The sequence below is a fragment of the Carassius gibelio genome, chromosome A17 (genome assembly GCF_023724105.1).
Source record: "Carassius gibelio isolate Cgi1373 ecotype wild population from Czech Republic chromosome A17, carGib1.2-hapl.c, whole genome shotgun sequence".
NCBI lineage: Eukaryota > Metazoa > Chordata > Actinopteri > Cypriniformes > Cyprinidae > Carassius > Carassius gibelio.
The window spans coordinates 10,615,275-10,638,190 of NC_068387.1; the positions used below are offsets into that span (position 1 = coordinate 10,615,275).

The window sequence follows — 22,916 nt, forward strand, 5'->3', positions numbered from 1 at the left end:
ATATATTTTCCCAGATATCAGATTCGAATGGGGTGATGGTCTTTGCCAAATTTGACCAGTTCCTGAGGGATGTGTTGAAGCTCCCCACGGCGGTGTTCGAGGGGCCGTCGTTTGGCTACACCGAGCACTCTGTGAGAACATGCTTCACTCAGCAGGTGAGCACACTAATCTGCTTCAGAGAGCAGCGAGAGTCCCTTAAAAACATTCGGGATCTCATTCCACCTGTCTCAGTGTCTTTGAGGCTTTCACTGAGAGCGTCTTATCTGTGCTTTGCCAGAAGAAGATCTTGCTGAATACGTTTTTGGATGTGTTGATGGCAGATCCACCCCCGCAGTATCTCGTATGGCTACCTCTCATGCACCGACTCGCTAATGTAGAGAATGGTAAGTGAAGCAACGGGATGGTTCCCAACGCCCTCTGCATCTGGACACCTCGCTCAGTTAAATATGGCTCAGTTAAAACTAGGTTTGCGGCCGCCTGAAAGCCTTTGTGCTTGTCTCCCACAGTCTTCCATCCAGTGGAGTGCTCGTATTGCCGGAGCGAGAGCATGATGGGTTTCCGCTACCGCTGCCAGCAGTGCCACGGCTACCAGCTTTGTCAGAGCTGCTTCTGGCGGGGTCATGCCAGCGGCCCCCACAGCAACCAGCACCAGATGAAGGAGCACTCCTCATGGGTATGAGCATTAGTTCACCAAAACATGGAAATCCAGCCTTCATTCACTCACTCTCGTGTCATTTCAAACCTGTATTCTTTTCTTTCTCGCAAGAAACACAAAAGGAGACGTCATGTTGAATATCCAAGCTGTCCTTTAGCTTATAATGAAAGTGGATGGTGATTTAAAATGCTCTAAAATGACAAAGAAAAAAAAAAAAGGTACATCAATATGTTCTATTCAGTGTGTTCAATGGCTTTGTCAGAGGAACAGACCAAGCTGAGATCATTAATCATTAATCACAACAGATCTCAGGCTAAGGCTAAGGTTCGACATAGTTCTGCATTAAAAGAGAAATTATTTTCCAAAACCAAAACGTCTGGACACACTTTTCTATAATAGTACCAGGTAGAAATATAGAATTTAGAAATATAGTAATGAGGTCTATATGAAATATTATTACAATATAAATAACTGTTATATTATGAAATGTATTCCTGTTGAAGAAAAGCAGAATTTTCAGCATCATTACTCCAGTCTGCAGTGTCACGTAATCCTTCAGAAATTATTCTAATAAACTGATTTGCTGCTCAAGACACATTTAATATTATCAGTGTTGAACTGTGCTTAAAATTTGAGTGAAAACTGGAATACCTTTTTTTTTCAGGATCCTTTGATGAATATAAAGTTCAAAATAACAGTATTTATTTGAAATCAAGTTTTTTTTGTAACATTATGAAACGTCTTTACTGTCACTTAATAGTTTGATTGATCCATGCTGTAAAAAAGTCATTAATTCTTTAAACTAAAACTTTAAACTAAAACTTTTGGACAGTAGAGAACATTTTTTATAGCAAAAATAGTTTGGCCTTGGCTGGGGGGTGGATGGACAGCTAGTATATTGTTTCCTGTTATTCTTCTGCCATTCTTCTCTAATTCATGTTTTTCAGTGAGTGAGTTATATTGATTACATGTTTAATACTCGAGCGTTGTTCCAAAGCTCTGCCTCACAAATCCAATTATAAGAGTTTCCCCCTCATTCTTACCACCTCAATATTCGTTTTCTAACCACAGAGGAATGATTTTTTGCTTTCATCAACTTTAAACTAAATATATCACATACGTAAATTATGTAAAATGTTCTAGCTTTACATGGGAAGTAAGTCTGCGGCTTTTTATGTTCTGTACAGACCAAATATGCATTAATTTTCCCTTTTTGCATCAATCAATTGCATATATTTTATTTGTAACTTTTCAGTATTTTTTTTTTTTCACTCACTTTACAGAAGTCTCCAGCGAAGAAGCTCAGTCATGCCATCAGTAAGTCTCTGGGCTGCATGCCGATGGGCGAGCCGCCTCACCCTGTGTTTCCAGAGGCGGCAGAAAGACCTCAGGACCTCGCACACACCACGTGAGTTCCCTGGAGGCCTTATCCAATCCCACTGCTTTCTGCTGTCTCAGCTCTGTTCAACATATACATCTCAAAACATTCATTCACTGCATTGCTGAATAACTTTACGAACTATAAAACAGAACTCAAAGTAGATCCAGGTTTTATGGCTTTTAAGTGTTATTTTAAATCGAAATAACAGTGAGGTTATAATCGTAATCACGTCCTCTTGTCTGAAATTCCACAGGATTTGTTTCTTGTTTCTATAGCGAGAGTGAATATTGATCTGCAGACCTGTCATGGGAAAGAAATGTAATTAGAAAATGCCAAGAAGAAAGATATTGTGTGTAAAAAAATATATGGGTACAGTTTTCTCGTTTACTGAATTATAAATATCGGGGAGCTAAATCAATCTTGCCAGACCTTCGCTTGAAGGAACAGGCCTGGTCTATAAGTACTTTCATTAACTGACACATGAACTTGGGGATTGATGAAGAACATAAAACTGCTGAACATGTGTGCCCTCCACTGGAGGAAAGTGGAGCAGATTTACTGTGTGCAGTTATTTTTCTGATCAAGTTACCAGTGATATTTGATTATGAGTCATATCAAGTATTAATAGCTTGGATAACAATCAGATGATTTTATAATATCATGCTTATAGAGTTGGCACTGTGGGTGAGAGAAAATGAGCACTACTGTCGTTTCAATATGAATGTGAGACTGTAGCCTGTGATCATTTATTTACTCATAGTTGTTGTCTTCTGATGAAAACATAGTTTTAATTTAGTGAATATTTTGTTATATTTATACATTTGAATCTAGTTTGTCGTGGCATATCATTTTGATCCATGAAAATGTGCAACAGTAAAAAAAAAAAAAAAACATAAAAAAAAAAAACTGTACATTTATATTAATTTATTATTATAGAAATACATTTAAAAAATTGTTTAGCAAGAATGCGCTGAATTGATTTCAAAAGTGAGAGTAAAGACTTTTATAATGTTACAGATTTATGTTTTAAATAAATGTTGTACTTCTTTCTTTTCATCAAAGAATCCTGGACTAAAAAAGTTTCATGGTTTACACAAAAACATTAAGCAGCACAATTAGTTTTCAACATGAATGAGAAATATTTCTTGAACATCAAACCGGCGTATTAGAATGATTTCTGAAGTATCACGTGATACTAAAGACCGGAGCAATGCCCGCTGAAAATTCAGCTTTGCCACCACAGGAATCAATCACATTTTAAAATATATATTAGCATAGAAAACATTTTATTTTACATGCTGCAATTCATCATTTAATAATTTTCATTCTGTGCATTGATGATCAGCATTAACATCTGACCTCGAGGAAGACATCACAGCAGTCACAACAAAGTGCATGGTGCTGTTTATAAAGTGAAAATACATGATATATAAAAAAATCCGATTTACTGGTCCTTAGATGCCATGCAGGCAGACGGTCTCCTGTGGGGACTGAAATAATAGCTGAAGTGCACAGTCATGCTCCAGTGGCATCTGTATCTGTACCTCTTACTTTTTAACTTTTCCCCCGAAGCCACCAATCACCGTTCTTAGTATAAAATGCGTATTTTTACGATCAATTCCTGATGGATAAAATTCAGTACAGTATGCAATTTTGTCCTGTTGCACTCATTTTGCCACATTACAAAAATAAATGTGTTGTGAATGACCCAACATGTGGTCTATAGAGTCAACTGTAAACATTAAAATTGCATTAATTCATTTCTCCTTAATAAACAAAGATCTTGTACTTTATACTGACACCTAGTGGCTTGGATGTAGAATCACACAAGTTGTATTTGCTTACTGAGGAAAACTAGTCTAGATTGTATTTTTCCTTTTTTTTATTTAGCATTAATATTTTTATTGACAATGCCCTAAAGGGAATGAATTAAGCAATCCAGCTTTGCAGATAAGATTTTAGGCTGTTCAGCACAGAAAAACTCTCTCTATATGTGTTTATAAATCTGTCCCCTATAAGGAACAGTCACACTTACACAAGACTTACTCAGCATGGACTATTCAAGTCCATTTGTTTTCAAAGGTGCATCCTGTTACAAACAAAATGTGAGATTCTTTGAGATATATTTAAGATCAAATATGTATTTAAATATAGTGAAAGTGACGTGACATTCAGCCAAGTATGGTGACCCATACTCAGAACGGTGCTCTGCATTTAACCCATCCAAAGTGCACACACAGCAGTGCACACACACACACACACACACCGTGAACACACACCTGGAGCAGTGGGCAGCCATTTATGGCAGTGGGAGCAGTTGGGGGTTCAGTGCCTTGATCAAGTGCACCTCAGTCGTGGTATTGCCGGTACGAGACTCGAACCCACGGCCCTAGGGTTAGGAATCAAACTCTCTAATCACTAGGCCTGGACTTCCCAAATATTTAACTCTTAAAATGCAATTTTGTGTATAAATTGATGGTGAAATAATAGATCTTATGAAGGAGTGTGTAAATTATACTCTCTTATTACCACCTAGAATAGATTCAGACTTAATGTGACCGAAGGGCCAGCTCGTGTTCAGCTGCCAGCGTCGTCTATTTTTAGTTCACAAATTCAGATTGCTAAGCAATTAAAACTGCTCTTTAAATATCCCTTTGTACCACTCGAATAGCATCAGCTTCAAATAGTCTTTGTGTGAAAGAAATTTATTTTCAACAAAACGCTTGCTATTTATCGATAAAGAGAGATTTTCATAACGCTTCCTTTAATTTGCCACACAACAATTAGATATATGAAAGGGCTGAATTATACTAGATCTATATCAGACCTTGATTACAGTCCAAATCACATTTTAACAAATGTAAAGACATGAAATTGCATTAACAACCCATTTAGCTTCTGTAATGTGACATATTTCAGAATCAATCAGGATTTAAATGAGAATAATTATGCAAGAGACAAGGAAGATCATTTAAATAAAAGACTACAAAGACATAAATTTTTCTCCTTTAATGTGCACCGATAAATAATGTACAATAAGAGCATTAATATGTATTAAAAGAGGTTAATTCTGAGATGAAACATGCACTCTGAATTGATTCCTCCTCTTCTGTCACACATTGTCCTCTCCGCTTATCTAAATGTAGTTTGAGGTGTCTGTGGGCCACTTCATCTCTTTAGTGCTAAATCAATCTTAAGCCTCCAGCGTGTGGTGTTTACTATGACTGGGAAATGAAACAATGCCACTTTTATGGACTCTAACAGATATTACAGTCTGTTTCATTGAGCGTCTCCCACAGCTCAGACAGAGATTTATGCATTCTTATATTGAGTATTGAAGAAAGTGCTTCTGCTGTGATAAATCTCATCAGTGTTGTAATATTATATTATTAGTTGTACTTGCTAATACATTTTTAGAGAAAATCTACTTATGCATACAATTCAATGCACGTTCTAAGCTGAAATGTACAGTAGAGGCAGTAAAACTCCAACATCTTGTATTCCTTGTCTATACAAAGTACGAATAAAGGGGGCAGATTATCAATTAAAGACAAGCGATTCCTTGCAAAATACTATGTTGTCTCCCAAACACTTTTACCATAGTGCATGATTTGTAAACTAAATAAATTTGATGTATGCATCACAAAACCAGCTCCATATGTATGACGCAGTAAATGTGCTCGGTAGCGCACCTGGTACAGCACTGCACCTGCTATGCAGAGTCACGAGTCGCTAAAAAAAGAGCTCAAAGACTTAAAGCAAGATAAATAGGGATGGTTTCTGCAGCAAATGCATTTTTAACTCATGCTTGCTTTTGTTAACACTATCGGTTATGTTTAGGGTAGAGGCGGTATGTTATTTTCAAAGACATTTAGCAAGCATTAGCCTTTTAGCACCAGATTCACATTCATCTGTTTCAGATAAAGCCGAACAGGCTTTTAGCACCACTAACTGAACTGGATTTCACCTTGAAGGGGTCACAAAATGTGCAAGAAGCAAAGTGATATCATTTCGCAGAGAGGTCGCCACAATCACATATTTCAAATGAGCCTGGGTTGAACATTACTATTTTGTCACACTTTATGTATTTATTTATTCCTGATTCCTAATCCTGAATCGTATCTCATCAGCCTGGTCGATTTTGCTTGTTTATTTATAATCTCATGATTTCTGTTATGTGATACTGGATTGATGTGATACATGACATCAGTTACATCGGTTTTGGTTAGAAACTGGAAATAATACAAATCAGGATCCTCGTTATTAGAGCTCTGACCCGTCATCTTCCTCTTTGGGTAGCTGGCTGTCTGCGTAACAATTGGTCAGCATAGTGTTCCTGTTGGCTTTGACCTCAAGGTGACATCCATCAACATGATCCTCCACATCCCACTGTCACAAGCTGCAGGCCGCCTCCTTCTGATTGGTCATGAGAGAGTCAGAGACAAGGAAAATCATGTCCGCTCGGTCCTGGGAATCACTCTGTGTGTTGTTGTTTTAAGTGAGATGAATTTCTATGATGAGCGGCAAGAATGTTGTTTTTCTGAAAGCTGATGGCATGTCTTTCAGATCTTCTCCTGTTTGACAGATGGAGTTCTTTAGCACATGCTGAACCATAGGCAGGGACAGATGTCTGCGAGTAATTTGCAGTGGATATGAATGAAACAAAATGGGACAAAGCATATCGTTTCTTGAACCGCTGACAGAATGTTTGTGATTTTTATGTAAGTTAAATAGGTCAATGACTAACCCACAAAAGATCTATTAATTCATTCAGAAATACAATTCATGATTACACCTCTTCTATGATGAAAATGTTCCTAATTTCTGGATTAAAATTTATTTAGATATTTTTGGGGCCATGAAAAAAAACTTACAAAAAATAATTGCTGGAAACAATGTCCATTCAGAAATTTCTAGTTAATTTCACAAACAATTACAAAGAAATGGCATGTAGCAAATTAAACTAAACCTGAAAAAAAAAAAAAAAAAACATGAAGTAGAAAAACTTGTAAAACATACTCCAATAATCTTGTCAGAAGTTTGATACAACTGTCCTGATATCACAATTAAGAGAAAATAATTATTCAAAAAATTAGTGTGGAATAGTCTTTATTTATTCTTTATAATAATGAATAATATGTGAAAAAAAAAAATTATTTACTTAATAATTTTTATAATGTTAATATGTGGAAATACTCAAACATGAATTTATATTATTATTGAATTATTAATTCATGATATTAATTTGAAAATTTTATTTCTTAAAAAAAAAAAAAAAAAAAAAAAAAAATATATATATATATATATATATATATATATATATATTTATTTATTCCCAAATATTTAACTCTTAATGCAATTTTGTGTATAAATTGATGGTGAAATAATAAATAAATAAATATATATATATATATATATATATATATATATATATATATATATATATATATATATATATATATATATATTTATTTATTCCCAAATATTTAACTCTTAATGCAATTTTGTGTATAAATTGATGGTGAAATAATAAATAAATAAATAAATAAATATATAATATATATATATATATATATATATATATATATATATATATATATATATATATATATATATATATATATATATATGATTTATTGATATCACTGAACCAAATGCAATTGTTCCTGTTTCAAATATGGTTGAAAAAAATCCTCTTTCTTTTTACTTAATCAGTATGAATTAATATAATGTAGCTGAAATAGACAGTGATTGTCATGATGTCGTGGTGGTCATATAACACTGATGTTTGACTGCAGATGTGCAGCATGGGCCCAGAACCATAACTTTCAGTGGAGACGGGATATAAGATGCTCCATATTTCTCCAGCTCGGTGCTCTGTGAAAGTACTCAGTTCACTGTAATTAACCAGAGGAGAAGAGCGCCTGTGAACGGCCCCTTGAAGTAATTCATTTGACCTCATAAAAAAGATGAGAGTGTGATTTTTGCCTTCCTCGGGCAGAACATCAGGATGAATAAATCTACATTTGTAGCACGTCTAAGACTTGTCAGCTCTGGCTTTGAATCTAGAGGAGCTTGCTAATCAAAGTTTAGGAGACGGTTTCATCCGGGTTTGATCTGCTTGACGAATTTGAGTGGTTGGAGATTAGCTAAGACGTACATAGCATTTGAGGATCTGGTGACTGGGAGTGATGGGAGTGATGGGGTGGCACCTGTTAGCAGTGGGTTATTTTTTTATGTTTGTACTGCATCATATGCACTTTGATTGGAGAGATACATCTAATTAAAAAGGCCTCAGTATTTCCCATACTATCCCATCTTATCCCATAAATCTAGCATTACAGTTTTATTATCATATTATCATATTACAGGATTACAGTATACAACCCTCTTTAGTGACTGTGCCTATTAAGATATTTTTTTTACAGTGAACATAAAGTCTTACATTTTCATGCCTACAGAACTATTTATATTTCATTTGTATTATGAAATTTTTATTAAATAAATGGTCTTTTAATTCGATTTTGACATTTCACTAAAATCAAGACAAATGAATATACATCATTAAAATATTATAAATTTGTATTTTAATTATTCACTTTAAAGTTCACATTGTATCTTTTTTTTTTTTACTCTGTATTCATATTAGATATATACATTATTTTTAGTTCATTAAACAAACTTGAAATAGGTTAATTCTTTGTGAACGAACCCAACTCGTCCCTGACGACTCTAAATTCATCTCTACAAACAGCAAACCTCCTCAACAAAAGTTTCAAGACAATTTCTACCAGCCTTTCTCACAGATGAAACCCATTATATTTAGTAAATATTATGGCAGATTGTCCAGTAAATGCACTATGTTCTATTCACTCACAATGGCTTTCTGCAATATTGTATCCATACTGCTTCCATTCACACATCAGCGCCAAAATATCATTTGCCGGAAATGACCTTTAAACAGTTGGCATCTGTCCATTTTAGTGACATTTCTTTCCACAATGTAGATAATGGCTTTTTTTTTTTTTTTTGACAGGTTTACAACTAAACAGCATGGAGTAGCTGCATCAGCTCTTTCAAAACTTTGTGATTAAGGCTTGGCAAATGTATGGAAACGGCTGTATGAAACATGTCTTATATATCTAAATCAGCTCTAATTATGCAAAGCTAATTCATTCAGACTGCCATCCGGTCAATTTTGAAAACATGTAGATTTGCACTAAGTATTAGACTATTGTTTCTGTGTAGGCTGCATTGTGTATAGTAATTGTGTTGTGAATGAAGCTCTGTTGGAAAAGGGGATTGTTTGCTCTGGATTATTGTGACTAATGTGGGCGGCTGGAAACAGATTGGAGAAATGTAAATGTTCTTAGGGAAGAATATTGCATCTATTTCTGAGTGGCTGAAAGTACTGTGCGTGCATCTAAACTGAGGAGCCGGGAGGCTGGAAGAGAGAGAGAGAGAGCGAGAGAGGGAAGAGAAGAGAGTAAGAGTGTGTCTGGATCGTCACCGTGTCATGTGACTGTCAGGTTTCCTTGGAGACAGCAGCAGTGTTGTGCATTGAGATGCTCCTTCAGCTGAGCACAGAGCAGGACGGGCAGCTGGACAGAGCGGTCACCGCTTACGTCTCACCTCTTGACAGACGGCCACTCTTTGCCTTGCGGGAGGTGCGTGAGTAATTGCATAGAACAGAAGGGCTTTATTAAAATAAAATGAGTCTTTTGTGGTTCCAACGTGCAGTTATAGTAAAGGTCTAACATGTTGTTGGGGATTTTCTTGCCGTGTGTTGGATCGCTTTGCTCGAAGCTGGTTACTATTTGCTTTTAAGTCTCAGACGGATGCCCCAGCTCGGCTGCTTGGATCGCAATATAACGATGTTTCACGAGTCGTGTGAGATGATGCTAACAGCCTCAGGGAACATTAACATTAGGACGTCCCAGTAATGCAAATGCGCCGAACCTCAGAGCGCCTGAACTAAGACACAACAGTCTTTGGATGTTCCTTTCATTTGAAGAGAAACGCCTCTGATATATGTGCAGGGTACACAGAGAAAACCGTATTATTATAACATGATGATTTTCAGATTAAAAATCAGAAAAAAGTATTAGTTAAGATAGTTTTTTTTTTTAAATGTGCTGAACTCTAAATTTCAGATTACTATTCATTAATCATAAATGACTAAAAAAATGATGGAAATGTATTAAACAGGATAATAAGAAAAAAAAAATAATGAAAAATACACGTGAACTATAGACCAAAGGAAAATGTTCACTCAGAAATTTCACAATTAATTATAAAGAAACTGCAAGTAACACATTGAATTAAAGATAATATTCTGAATAAGAAAGAATGAAATATTATTTTCTTGTAAAATGTACTCCAAAAAATACATAAATGACAATGTAATATAAGGAAGGGAAGTTTTTAATATGTGGATTTCATATGATGTGATTTGTATAGAAATGTGTGATCTTTAGAACTAAAGCAAGCATGAAGGATGACTTAACCGTCAGTGGGTCACAAGCAGATCGTATGGTAAGGTGCAAATGAGATTTTGTGGATTAATAGGAATAACCCACCAGATTCCCAAAACCAAAAATAATGACTAGACTAAAAAAAAAGCAGTTTATGTTAAAATGTTTGAATTACTCTTATGTAATGAAGCGAGACGTTCTGTCATATGTGTCCATCAGGACTGGCGGGCATTGAGTTCAGATGGATCCCGTGGCACTGTTTACTTTCTGCAATGTCACCCCCTCCTATTTCTCCCAACCAGCTTTAATTAGAATTCCTCCAAACCCTTTTGTCGTCTTGTTAACTTAATTAAGTTTGGGCAAATAGCATTAAATTAAAATGTGTGTTTCTGGAAGGCAGTTATGATGAGGAAGTTTACTGTGCGCATCACTTCTTAGAGCGGTTTGATGTCTTTTGTGCACTTGGAAAGCTTAGCGCGTCATCCGTAGGTTTGTGTCTAGGCTTGACTTAAACTCTGTGATTTTGCAGTCAGCTGAGGCCAGTGGCCAACGACATGAACGATACGGTTCTCATTTCCTCCGGGACGCCCACGCCTTCAAAGAGGTAAGCGCTCCACACAGGCTTCTGTCTCCGTGCTGACTGTGTGTGTGTTTTTAAGCTCCTCCACTTAAGCCTGTTATGTAAAATGGCTTGTTTTGAAATGATGTTTCGTACGGATGAGTAGAAGACTGTTGCATTTTTCTCTGGGCGGAATATTTTCCATGTTTATTGCATCGCTGAAGAATTAGGTTGAATGTTTGCCTTTCAAAGGCAGATGACTAAAAGCATTGAATCGAGAAATTGTCCTGCTGTCTCCGAACCCTCTGCATGTCCCGGGCCGGGCTGCAGCCCAAGGTGATCCGGAAGATAAACTCGGATGGAACGAAAGCCTTATCTGGTAAATAGAGAGCTGGTCCGGTTGGCTTTTTCTGTTTTGTGCTGTTGACACTTGTCCAGGTTCCCAGGACAAATACCTTTGCTTGTAGTCAGTTTACTTTTGTCTTTCAGGGATTGTGAAGTTTAAGGGTTAGATCAGGCCAAAATGAAATTCCTAAGTCATTATATTTCTTCCTCATGTCATTCCAAACCCTTCAAGGCTTCTTCAGAAAACAAAAAGAGATTTTAGGCAGAATGTTCCTGCTGCTCTTTTCTGTAGAATGAAAGTGAATGAGGACAGATCATGTTTGAAAAATGACAAAGAAATGTGTGAACCCCCCCCCCCCCCCATAAAAGTAGTCGTTTGATTTAGAAATTTTGCATCTTCTGGTGTTAGAAAATAACTTTATGTGAAGAACCAAAAAAAAAGTACAATTTAAGATGCTATCCACTGAAAATCATAGTTGAAAATAAAATGAAAATTGTCTGTCATCTTTCACTCACTGTCATATTATTGCAAAACTGTATGACATTCTTCTGTAGAAAAGAAGAAATTATGAAAAAAATTATCGTTTTATATTATTTATATCATGATGGTACTTTATGCCAGTTTCTAAAGAAAATAACGGTTAGATGAATATGATCATGCTGTCACTCCAGCAATATTTCATAACGTGGCATTTATAAGAGATGGTTTTGATGCAGTGTGTGAATTGCACAAAAACAAAAAAGGGATTGACTTCAAAGTTTGAGCCGAAGCATTTTTCTTGCACAGTCAAAATTGTCTCTAGCATTGTAAGCCTGCCTCCCTTCAACAATCTTAAAGCTGCAGTAGGTAACTTTTGTAAAAATATATTTTTTACATATTTGTTAAACCTGTCATTATGTCCTGACAGTAGAATATGAGACAGATAATCTGTGAGAAAGATCAAGCTCCTCTGGCTCCTCCCAGTGTCCTATTGCCATTTGCAGAAACTCCATCGCTCCCGGTAAGAAACAACCAATCAGAGCTGCGGTCCGTAACTTTGTTTTTGTTCACAATGTAGAAAAATGTATATAATAAGCGAGTACACCATGAATCCATTTTCCAAACCGTGTTTTTAGCTTGTCCTGAATCACTAGGGTACACCTATAATAAGTGTTTATATTCTGACTATTTTAGATTGCTTCGAGGGTACCGCAGCGGAGTAACCCAGTACCTTTGTGATTCTTCATAGACATAAACAGAGAGAAGTAGTTCCGGCTACAATGTTCTTCCGCAAGACGCAAGCAGTTCTGTTTATTAACCGCTAGAGCGTCAAATGTTACCTACTGCAGCTTTAAAGTATTTTTATGATTTATATTTACACATTTCCTGACCCGAGTTACATGCAATCCCAGTCTTTATAAGATCATTCTCTATTTAATTACAGCCGCTGCCAAAGTAGTCCGTTCTTATTTCTTATGCTGCACGCCTTCATTTGAAGACATGCTGGAAAGTAAGTGGTTACATCTGTTGTCATAGTGTCAGCCGCTGACAGTCCTGAACATTGGATGAATATTAAAATACATATGGAGTCTCAGATCGACACGTGTCATGATGGCTAATCATTTCAATGAACCAGATGTGGCATGTTTAGCACAGAGAGGGGTTGGTTTGCACGTATTCTGCTCTAAATATAGCCCAGCGTCTAAGGCAGGACTAGTGGACTGGTAAACACTTCACCCTACATGAAGTCCCTCTCCGTAATGAACAGAGTCAGTCTAAAAGGAGCTGACTTTACTTGATTCTTTAACCTCAGGCGTTCGGAGATGCCATGCATTTAAATGAGGTCTGTGGTGGAGGGAGATTGTAGATGTTAGTTTCATCTCCGCTTCCATCAATAACGCGCCACTGGCTATGAAATCAAAGACACAGACTGTCAGACTCTCTACTCGAACCTTTCACCCAACATCACAGTCTCCCGTTACAGCACATTGTTTGTGTGAGTATGATGTCAAGTGCGGGTGATGCCTGCGGCGCCAAAAATGTATGCAGGATTATAATGCACTTAATTCTTGTCTCGAACTCTTGTTTCCTGGAGTCTGCCAGAATGGAGATGTTAGGGGACACAAGAAGTGCTCCTTAGCATTCTTATGTAATTACGCTGGGTTCAACCTGCCGCACTTGATTACGTTTGTTAGAGTCGTGATGATTTTCAGTAGTCAATACCAATACTGGTGAACCTACACAGATTACTAAAAGCATTCAGTTAAGAAATTGGCTGCTGTCTGTGAACCCTTGGTGCATCTCATACTGGGTTACAGCCCAGGGTGATCCGGTGAACTGCATTGTTTTACCACCTAATTCGCTAAATTATGCAAATCGGGTAAAGCTGCAAGTGCATGAACAAAATCTGTAATGAATGCAATTCCCGATCTTTCAGGCTGGTTATAAATTCTTCGTTATATGGAGGATGCAGCAGAACACTGTTATCTGGCAAAGAACACTTTACTGGGACTCAAGCACTATTTCTGTCCATTTAGCAACAGCTTCAATAAGATCGTGGGTGATTAAGATACAATTTAATACCAACACAAGTATATTTTCACAATTCTAGTTATCTGTTTTCTTCCACATATTTAAAAAGTTAGATATGAATAAAAATACTAACGGGTTATGTATTACTTTAAATGATTAATTAAAAGCTCGAAAAGTTTAGTATGTGTTAGATGTTTTAAAATGTTTTTTAAATAATTATCTTATACTCACCAAGGCTGCATTTGTTTGAACAAAAATACAGTAAAAACAGTAATATTGTGGAATATTATCAGAGCCTAAAATAGAAACAGTTAAAAAAAATAAATTAAATTAAAACAGTTTTCTATTTGAATATATTTTAAAATGTTATTTATTTATTTTTTTGTGATGGAAAATTCTACAGTGTCACATGATCCTTCAGAAAACATTCTAATACGCTGTTTTCCTTTTTATTATTATCAATGTTGTACACAGTTGTGCTACTTAATATTTTTGTGGAAACCTTGATAACATTTCTACAGGATTTTTTCATGTATAGAAAGTTGAACAGCATTTATTTGAAACAGAAATTCATTATAAATGTCGCTACTGTCACTTTAAAATAATTTGACGTGTCCCTGCTGAATAAAAGTGCTGAAAAAGGTTGGTTTTTGAACCTTTTTTTTATTTGAAATATATTATCTTAGTACTAAAGTGCCAGAACGTTTGACATTGCTGATGTCTGCCATGTTATAAACTGTGATTATTTTGTTCGGACAGTAATACTGTGCATAACAGCTTGATGAAGATGACTTTCCAAAATGACATTGCCCATGCAGTTTATAAAACAGACAGCTTTATGTACACTTGCACACAGTTACAAAATCATCACATTGTTCCATTTCAGTAGTGACACTTGGTACAAACCTGGGACGTGATCTGGGTGAGGCGTAAGTGGCGCACAGCCACGTCTATAAACCTTATGGCCAATCATCATGGCCTAATTAAAGAGGATATACAACAATCCTTGATTTCTCTTGCTTCCAGAATCTATAAGAAGATTCTGTGCTGAACTTTTTGAGCCTTGAACCTTCATAAAACTCATTTTGGGTGTAACTGCATGGCCTTGTAGGAAGCTCAGAGCTGTAGGCGGGACAGTGAGCGTGAGCGAGTCTCTCTGCTGACGGTGCACCTCTCCAGCACACGTTCATTTACTGGGTCGAGCCTTCAAGGACATCTCCACGTGTAGAATTTATCATCTGCTGGGTCATGGCCAGTCCTGCTGCCAGAACAGAAATATCATTTTCCATTTGCTCTGAATGAGTTTTTAATTTGAAGTTAAGTGAGTATTGACCACCTGTCACTGGATATGAAATCATAGACTCCTCCTCTATCATAGTCTAGCTCTCCGTGTCCTTTATCCACTTTTGCATTCAAAGGGTTCAGAGTACTTTTTATTTTTCATTTTATATATATATATATATATATAAAAAATTCCCCCTCAGGTCCATTTAGAATGTAAAATGCTGTTGATTTTTATGACTTTTATATTATTGTGGCAAACTAAAAATGACATGAAGTAGATATTTATCATATATTTAGTTAATATTTATCATTAATAGCAGATGTTCACACTGTCACTTCTACTGTATATATTGTAGTCATTTGTAATGTTTCAAATGCAATTTTAATAATTTAATATTTTTTTTGTAATAACAATGATCATCATCATTGTTATTATTATCATATTATTAATTAAGAATAATTGTAATTTTAGTAATTTGATATTTGGAATACAATTTACACATTCAGAATAACTTTTTAATAATTACATATTACTGTAATGTTACATGTGTTATGTTGTTGTGATAATACATAATAATATTTTAAAATACAGATGTAATATAATTTAGTATTTTTTGTAATGTTACATGTAATTTATGTTTCAAATGCAATTTTAAGAATTGAATATTGCTGTAATGTAACACTAATAATAAACGATAATCATGATCATCACCATTATTATTATTATTATTATTAATGTTAATTTTTTTTTATAATAATGACTAATAATATTTATTATATTATTTTACTTTAGTAATGTTTAATTATTCAAATAGTTTAACATAATTTAATATTCATATACTTTTGTATATATTATTATTATTATTATTATAAAGTTTACACAGGCATATTTCTAGTTAAAGAATTTGAGGAAGACCAATTTTTTTCTCCCAGGACAGAGTTTTTTTTTTTTTTTTTTACAATTTTAGTCCCTTGCTATGCACTTTTTCTTAGTGCACATCATTCTAAACATACCCTCTATTTGTTGAAAGTGCTCCTCATCTAATTTTTAATGAGAAAATATTACCCAGAGCACCTTTAAGTGTTGATAGAAGTGCCTAACAGCTGCTGTCAGGGTGCCATATCAATAAGTGGATTCCAGTGGATCATTCTCAGCATGACACTGATTATTATAAACACCATGTCTGTCTGTGAGACAGACGTCTGGCATGGAAACAACCCTCTTAATGAATCACTCCGCTGAGACTGCGAGAGTTCAGGAAAGTCACGGCGGCTGGGCCACAGAGACCGCCACAGCAGACCAGCTCTATGCAAGCCATTCATTATCCTATTGTATTATCAGACTAATACAATATTTATTTTACATTTGATTAATGAGTGCGGTGAGTGCATTTTGATAAATGCGTGTTTTTGTGTGGTGTCTAACTCACAGAACATACACATTCACACATTTGCACACGTGATTCACTCCTAATTGTAGAGCACTTAATGAGGAAGGAAAACATATGCTCCGTCATCTGCTCCAGCCATATGCCAAACCTTATAACATAAGAGCCAGCTACACCACCAGAGCCTATCCACTGCACACGTCTGCGTCCTACAGCCATCCAGACACAACACACCTGCTCTCAAGGGTTTAGGTGGAGGGAAATACTAATACTGCTATATTATAAATAATCGAATGTAATGATTTAAAATGTAATGTATATTAAACTCCTAAAATTAAATAAACAATTACAAAATGTACTAAAAAAATCACTAAATTATTATATTATATTATATTGACTTTATGTATAATAAACAAATATACAACTGAATATTATATTATATTATATTATATTATATTATATTATATTATATTATATTATATTATATTATATTATATTATATTGACTTTGTGTATAATAAATAGTATACAACTGAATATTATATTATATTATATTATATTATATTATATTATATGGACTTTGTGTATAATAAATAATATACAACTGAATATTATATTATATTATATTATATTATATTATATTATATTATATTATATTATATTATATTATATTATATTATATTATATTATTAGTAAAGTATAATAGAATTATAATAAATTATATTATGTATCATGGCAGTACTTAAGCTGCTTTAAACTATAACTGCTATAACTAACTATGAGTTTTTAGAGTATCTTCCCCAAATCTGTTTCCTGATCTAGCATCTCAGATGTTTCATTACTCGTGTCGATCTGCCATCATCCGTCTCATGCTCCTTCACTGCTCTTCTTTCTTCTTGCTGTATGTATATCTTCTTATTCTTTCTCTCTGTCTGGACAGTAACACCCTTGAGAGTCCCAGCAGACTGGATGAAGAACATCGTCTGATCGCGCGATACGCTGCTCGTCTGGCAGCGGAGGCCAGCAACTCCACTGTGAGACTCGCTTCACAAACACGACGAAGTTTTCAGAGGACACTTTTTAGTTACTGTGTGGAATTAATGAAAATCTATTTAGTAATATTTATTTAGGCTTTAATGCTCCATAACTAGGCAACTTATTTTGGTATGTGTTCATTTAACGGCATCTTTCTAATTAGTTTTGCACAAAACCAGTGAAACTAATTATTTTGTCTTTCAGCAATGCCCTCCATCTGATCTGAGTTTCAACTTTGATGCTAACAAGCAACAGAGGCAGCTCATCGCAGAACTAGAGAATAAAAACAGGTGGGGTTTTCAATAATAAGATGCTCCTGGCTTTGCTTTACAATGGATCTACATGTCTTTAAGCTAAATTAAAATAAGTCATTATGTATTCATATTTACTGTTCTAAAATGGAATAACAATAATTGAAATGCTGTAATCATGTAATATATTGAATTATTCATCCAATAAAAAACATTTAATATTTAAATACTTAAATTATATAATAATAGCAGTAATAATAATGATTATTATTATTATTGTTGTAATACATTCAATTATCCAAACAAAACTTAATTATTTAATACTTATGAATTACAATGAATTGAATTTAATACTACTACTATTAATTATTATTATGACTATTTTAATACATTTAATTATTTAAACAAAGATTAAATTAAATATTAAATATTTATTAATTAGAATTAAATAACAACAACAATAATAATTATTATTATTGAAGACAAAAGTGATAACAGAGACTGTGTTACAGTAGAATTGAGTGCTTTTGATAGATGCCAGTCAAGTTGATTTTGGTTCCTGTGTTTGGTGCCTACAGGGAGATACTGCAGGAAATCCAGCGTCTGCGTCTGGAACATGAACAGGCTTCTCAGCCCACCCCTGAGAAAGCCCAGCAGAACCCCACTCTACTGGCAGAGCTACGGCTGCTACGGTACACACACACATTCACACATAGCCTTTATACATGCATGAACAAAACAACAACAACAGAATGGGTGTGGAATTAATCAGGGCATTCAACTTTAAATTACCCATAACTTTAGTTAACCATAGTGTTATTAGGAACATATAACAGGTTTAAATGAACTGGGTGGGATATCACTTCCCTGTAGTCATTTAAATGGAGTACCTCTAATGGGCACCAGAGGGCATGTAGAAGCCAAATTAGTTTTCTTTAATAATATATTGGTCTGATAAGATGAGTGGATGTGCACATTTCTATTATGTGCTGTTTTTGCCCTCTTTGTTTTAGTTTCATGGAGATTTAGCCACTTTATGTGCATTTCTGAGCAATCCAATCGATTTCATGAAGGACTTTAGTGGAAAGGGGGTCATATTCTGCACTTTTGTCTTGATTTTTAAATGTTAATCAATATTTCGTAATTTAGGTTTACATTTCACCATTATTATAAAAGCTTTTGGTACTCTACCTTTAAGAACAGTGTATGCAAATATCCTCTACTTGTGGTTCTGAAATCAATACAATTTTAGCATGAGCCATTTTCCCCGCTTAGGTTTTGTCAATTGTATGAGTGGGTTGTGGAGGGAGCTTTGCATAACGAACATAGTACAAGGAGCTTTTTATTTCGAAAGAGCAAAGGAAATCCTGTTTTCCATCATGTGTGCCCTTTTAGCTGTGTGTATTTGGCAGTCATTGATTTTTATGATTCATATGGTGATTCATTTATTCATTTTGTTTGTCATTTGGTTCAGGCACAGAAAAGATGAATTGGAGAGGCGCATGTCGGCCCTTCAGGAGAGCAGGAGAGAACTGATGGTCCAGCTGGAGAGTCTCATGAGGCTGCTGAAGGTACGAAACTTGTCGGACACCAATTTGGCTCTTCATTTGCCACGGCAAGGATGAAAACTTCATTTGATTTCTCGTTCTGTGCTCACTTTTTGTCTCTCTCGTTTTGGGTTCACCTTTCTTTCTCCCACCGCTGTTTCTCTGACGTGTCTGTTTTCACTCACTGTCATCTCTCATCTTCTGGCTGACAGGATGAAGAGCAGAAACAGGCAGTAAGTGTTCCTTTAATACAGCCCTGCAATTCTGGAGTAAACACGCACGAGTCACATCTGCGAAAGTTTGATCTAACATATGTGTTGTGTTTGGCAAACCACAGATACTTCCAAAAAGGTAAAAGGTGAAAGAATAATGGGTTGCATAACGCTGAAAATGAAGAGGATCACTGACAAAAAAATAAAAAATCTTCTTTATTCTGTGGAACACAAAATGAGATATTATAAAAAATGTTAAGGCTGCTCTTTTCAATACAATGAAAATGAATGGGATTTATGTTTTTTCACCAAGCTCTGGAAAGAATGAAAATACTTTCAAATTAGTTCATGACTTTGCCATCATATAACGCTCACAGTTAATCTGTAGCAAATCTGTTACTTTACTTAACTTTGTGCATGACTAATGTATACAAAAATTGCTGTAATTGAATGAACACAAAACATTAACTCAACATTCACTACAAAAATGTGATTGCATGTAATTTTGTAATGTGATCTTTAGCGAATATCAAAAAAAAAAATGCAGTTTTGAGGCTATGTACAGAATAATGCTGTAATGCCTAAATTAACTTGCATCATTTAAAATGTTTGTTCATTAGTGCTTTATTTTTTAAAAACTATTAAGACTAAATCAGTCATTTGCCTTGGCATGAAAATAGACATCTGTATCTTAATGAATTTTAATAGTGGTGTATGCCTACTCTTTTTTTGTCATTTTTGGAGTGCTAGTCCATTGTGTCCCACAAAAGAAAGAAAGTCATATATGCTTGAAATGAGATAAAGATGAGTAAATGCTGACAGAAAGGGACTGTTCAATAATTTACTGCCACAAAACTGACTCATAAGTTGATTAATGAGAATAAAGCATGGATATGTCATGAGCTTATCGCAGACTGTCTCTGTGGGCGATCTCTGTCATGTCTGTTCCTCATAGCGAGGACATGAAGCTCCCATTTCCAGTCAAGTCCCGCTGCTTTGTTCCTGTGACCCAGGGAGGGACCACGAGCTGCATGTCTCCCTGCCAAATATCAGAGACCTGCTCTCCTTTCATCAGGGCTAAGCACCTCACGTCTAATGTGACTGCAGTCTGGCCAGCCATCTGCTGCCTGGCAGTGGGCCACAGGCCCTGGGCCCAGCATCAATCTGTGGGACAGTGCGGCCCTTTTCTACCATCCTTTTGCTCCTCTAATGGCACTTGCATGCTGCTCAATGAGCTCTCCGGCCAAAGATTTATGTGATACAATCTAAAGAAACAGATCAAATATCAATAGGTGTGTCTGAAGTAGTAGGTTTTTATTAATAATAATAATTAATTATTAGTGCTACTTGGGGAGCGAGGGACCAATGGAGGTTCAGGTTGTTACACATGTAGTGTAATTTTTGCGTTCTCTTCCCTCATCTCCCTCCTACAGACCCAGACGGGGAGTTCGCCCCACTCATCTCCCAGCCACAGTGTCAGCTGCACCATGCCTATGCCCATCCGCTCCACCTCAGCCGGCTCGACCCCCACACACACGCCCCAGGACTGCCTGGCAGGGGTCGGAGATGACGTGCTGGATGCCTTCTCTCAGGGTGAGACGTCTGAAGCTTTGCATTGACATTATCATCCACACAAAATGATTAGAAGATCTTTATAAGATGACTGGAAGAAGTTTAAAGATTGTGATTGGAAGATGTTTAGAAGATGTTTGGAAGATGATTAGAAGTTGATTAAAAGATGTTAGAACATATTTAGAAGGTGCAAAATATCAAATCAAATATCATTAGAAGATAATTATAAGAGGATTTTGGAGATGTTAAGAAGTTTAGAAGATGATTATGAGATGTTCATAACAAATTGACAAAATTAGAAGATGTTTAGGGGAAGAATTCTTTCTGTAAAATAAAGACTGGGTCATTTATTACTAAAAATACCATTAATGTAGTCTATTAATGCAACTGTTATTGACTATATTCCAAGACATGTAATGCCATATGATAGTGAGGAACTGACGGAAACTTAAGTCGCTAAATTAATTTTGGATTGATATGTAATACCTCTGGTTATTGTCATCTGAAAATGTTCCTCTTTCATCCAGGTGTACCAAGAAATCTCCGTAATGATCTTTTAGTGGCTGCAGACTCAATCACAAACACTATGTCGTCACTAGTGAAAGAACTTCACTCAGGTACTTTTGTAAACTCACTTCTGCCCTCTAAGAACTCACATCATGATTTTAGTGGTAATTGTAATGTTTGTCAATTATGCAGTGGACGACGGTTTAGAGGAAGAAGAGGAGAACATGCGAAATGGAAGGGAGAAGGGTTAGTCCCAAAGGCCTTGTTTGCCATTTTACCCTTATTCCTTACTCATTCCTTTACTTATCTTTTCTCAGAATGACAACTGATATAATAATTAAAACAGTAAAGGCCCAAAGTCCATTTCCCTTATAATAAGCTTCCAAGCTTTTATTTATAGGGATGCACAATATATCGGTATAGTATTAGAGTTATATATATATTTTACATTTACGAATTTGCATACACTACCATTCAAAGTTTGGGGTGAGATATTTTAAAGACACTAGTGGTTGTATTCTGCAAGGATGAAAATTGATCAAATGTGAAAAAATACATTTATAGTGATACAAATGATTTCAGTTTAATATATTTTTTTATTTATTTATTCTTTATTTTATTTATTTATTATTTATTTCTATTAATTAAATAATCCTAAAAAAAGAGTTGTTTCCACAAAAATATTAAGCATCACAACTGTGTTCAACATAAATAATAATAAATAAAAAAATCAGTATATTGGTGATGATCTCAGAAGTATCACGTGACACTGAATATTTGAGTAATGACTGCTGAAAATTCAGCTTTGCCACCACGATACAGAAGTAAATCACATTTTAAAATATATGAAGATAGAAAATAGTTCTTCTTCAAGAACTCGAGCTGTGTCGAGAATGATTTGGGGAACGCCTCCAGCGTGACGTCTCTGAATAATGTAGAATCAGTCCAATGGAAGGGTGAGACGTCATAGGCAGGTGACACCAGAGACCAGGAAGCATAAAGGCACGAGCGGCGAAGCCGGCAACCAGCCTGTGTGTGTGTCAGTCGTTTCTGTTTGTGAGTCTTATTTAGTGTTGTTTTTCCACTGATAAACTCCATTTGTCAAAGCTTCAATCAAGAGAAGTTTTTGGTGTGAGCTGGCAGCGTTCCCTGCCTGCAAAAAAAAAAAAAAAAAAAATGGTAGGGACACACGCAT

At 35.4% G+C, this 22,916-nt stretch overlaps 1 protein-coding gene across 4 annotated transcripts in view; it reads left to right on the forward strand.

Annotated features, from left to right (window-relative positions):
* Positions 1–22,916, forward strand: part of LOC127933604 (dystrobrevin beta-like) — a 35,284-nt gene that overhangs the window by 6,636 nt on the left and 5,732 nt on the right. For 2 of the 4 annotated variants that reach the window (XM_052530685.1, XM_052530687.1), the window contains exons 7-18: positions 1–155; positions 278–383; positions 507–673; positions 1,939–2,063; positions 17,538–17,631; positions 17,837–17,922; positions 18,462–18,575; positions 19,358–19,454; positions 19,643–19,663; positions 21,076–21,235; positions 21,742–21,831; positions 21,914–21,967. In XM_052530685.1, coding sequence (XP_052386645.1) covers positions 1–155; positions 278–383; positions 507–673; positions 1,939–2,063; positions 17,538–17,631; positions 17,837–17,922; positions 18,462–18,575; positions 19,358–19,454; positions 19,643–19,663; positions 21,076–21,235; positions 21,742–21,831; positions 21,914–21,967 — 1,269 coding nt within the window. Of the gene's footprint in view, positions 156–277; positions 384–506; positions 674–1,938; positions 2,064–11,039; positions 11,115–17,537; positions 17,632–17,836; positions 17,923–18,461; positions 18,576–19,357; positions 19,455–19,642; positions 19,664–21,075; positions 21,236–21,741; positions 21,832–21,913; positions 21,968–22,916 lie in introns of all 4 variants that reach the window. The other 2 variants (XM_052530688.1, XM_052530686.1) reach the window with 2 other exon arrangements.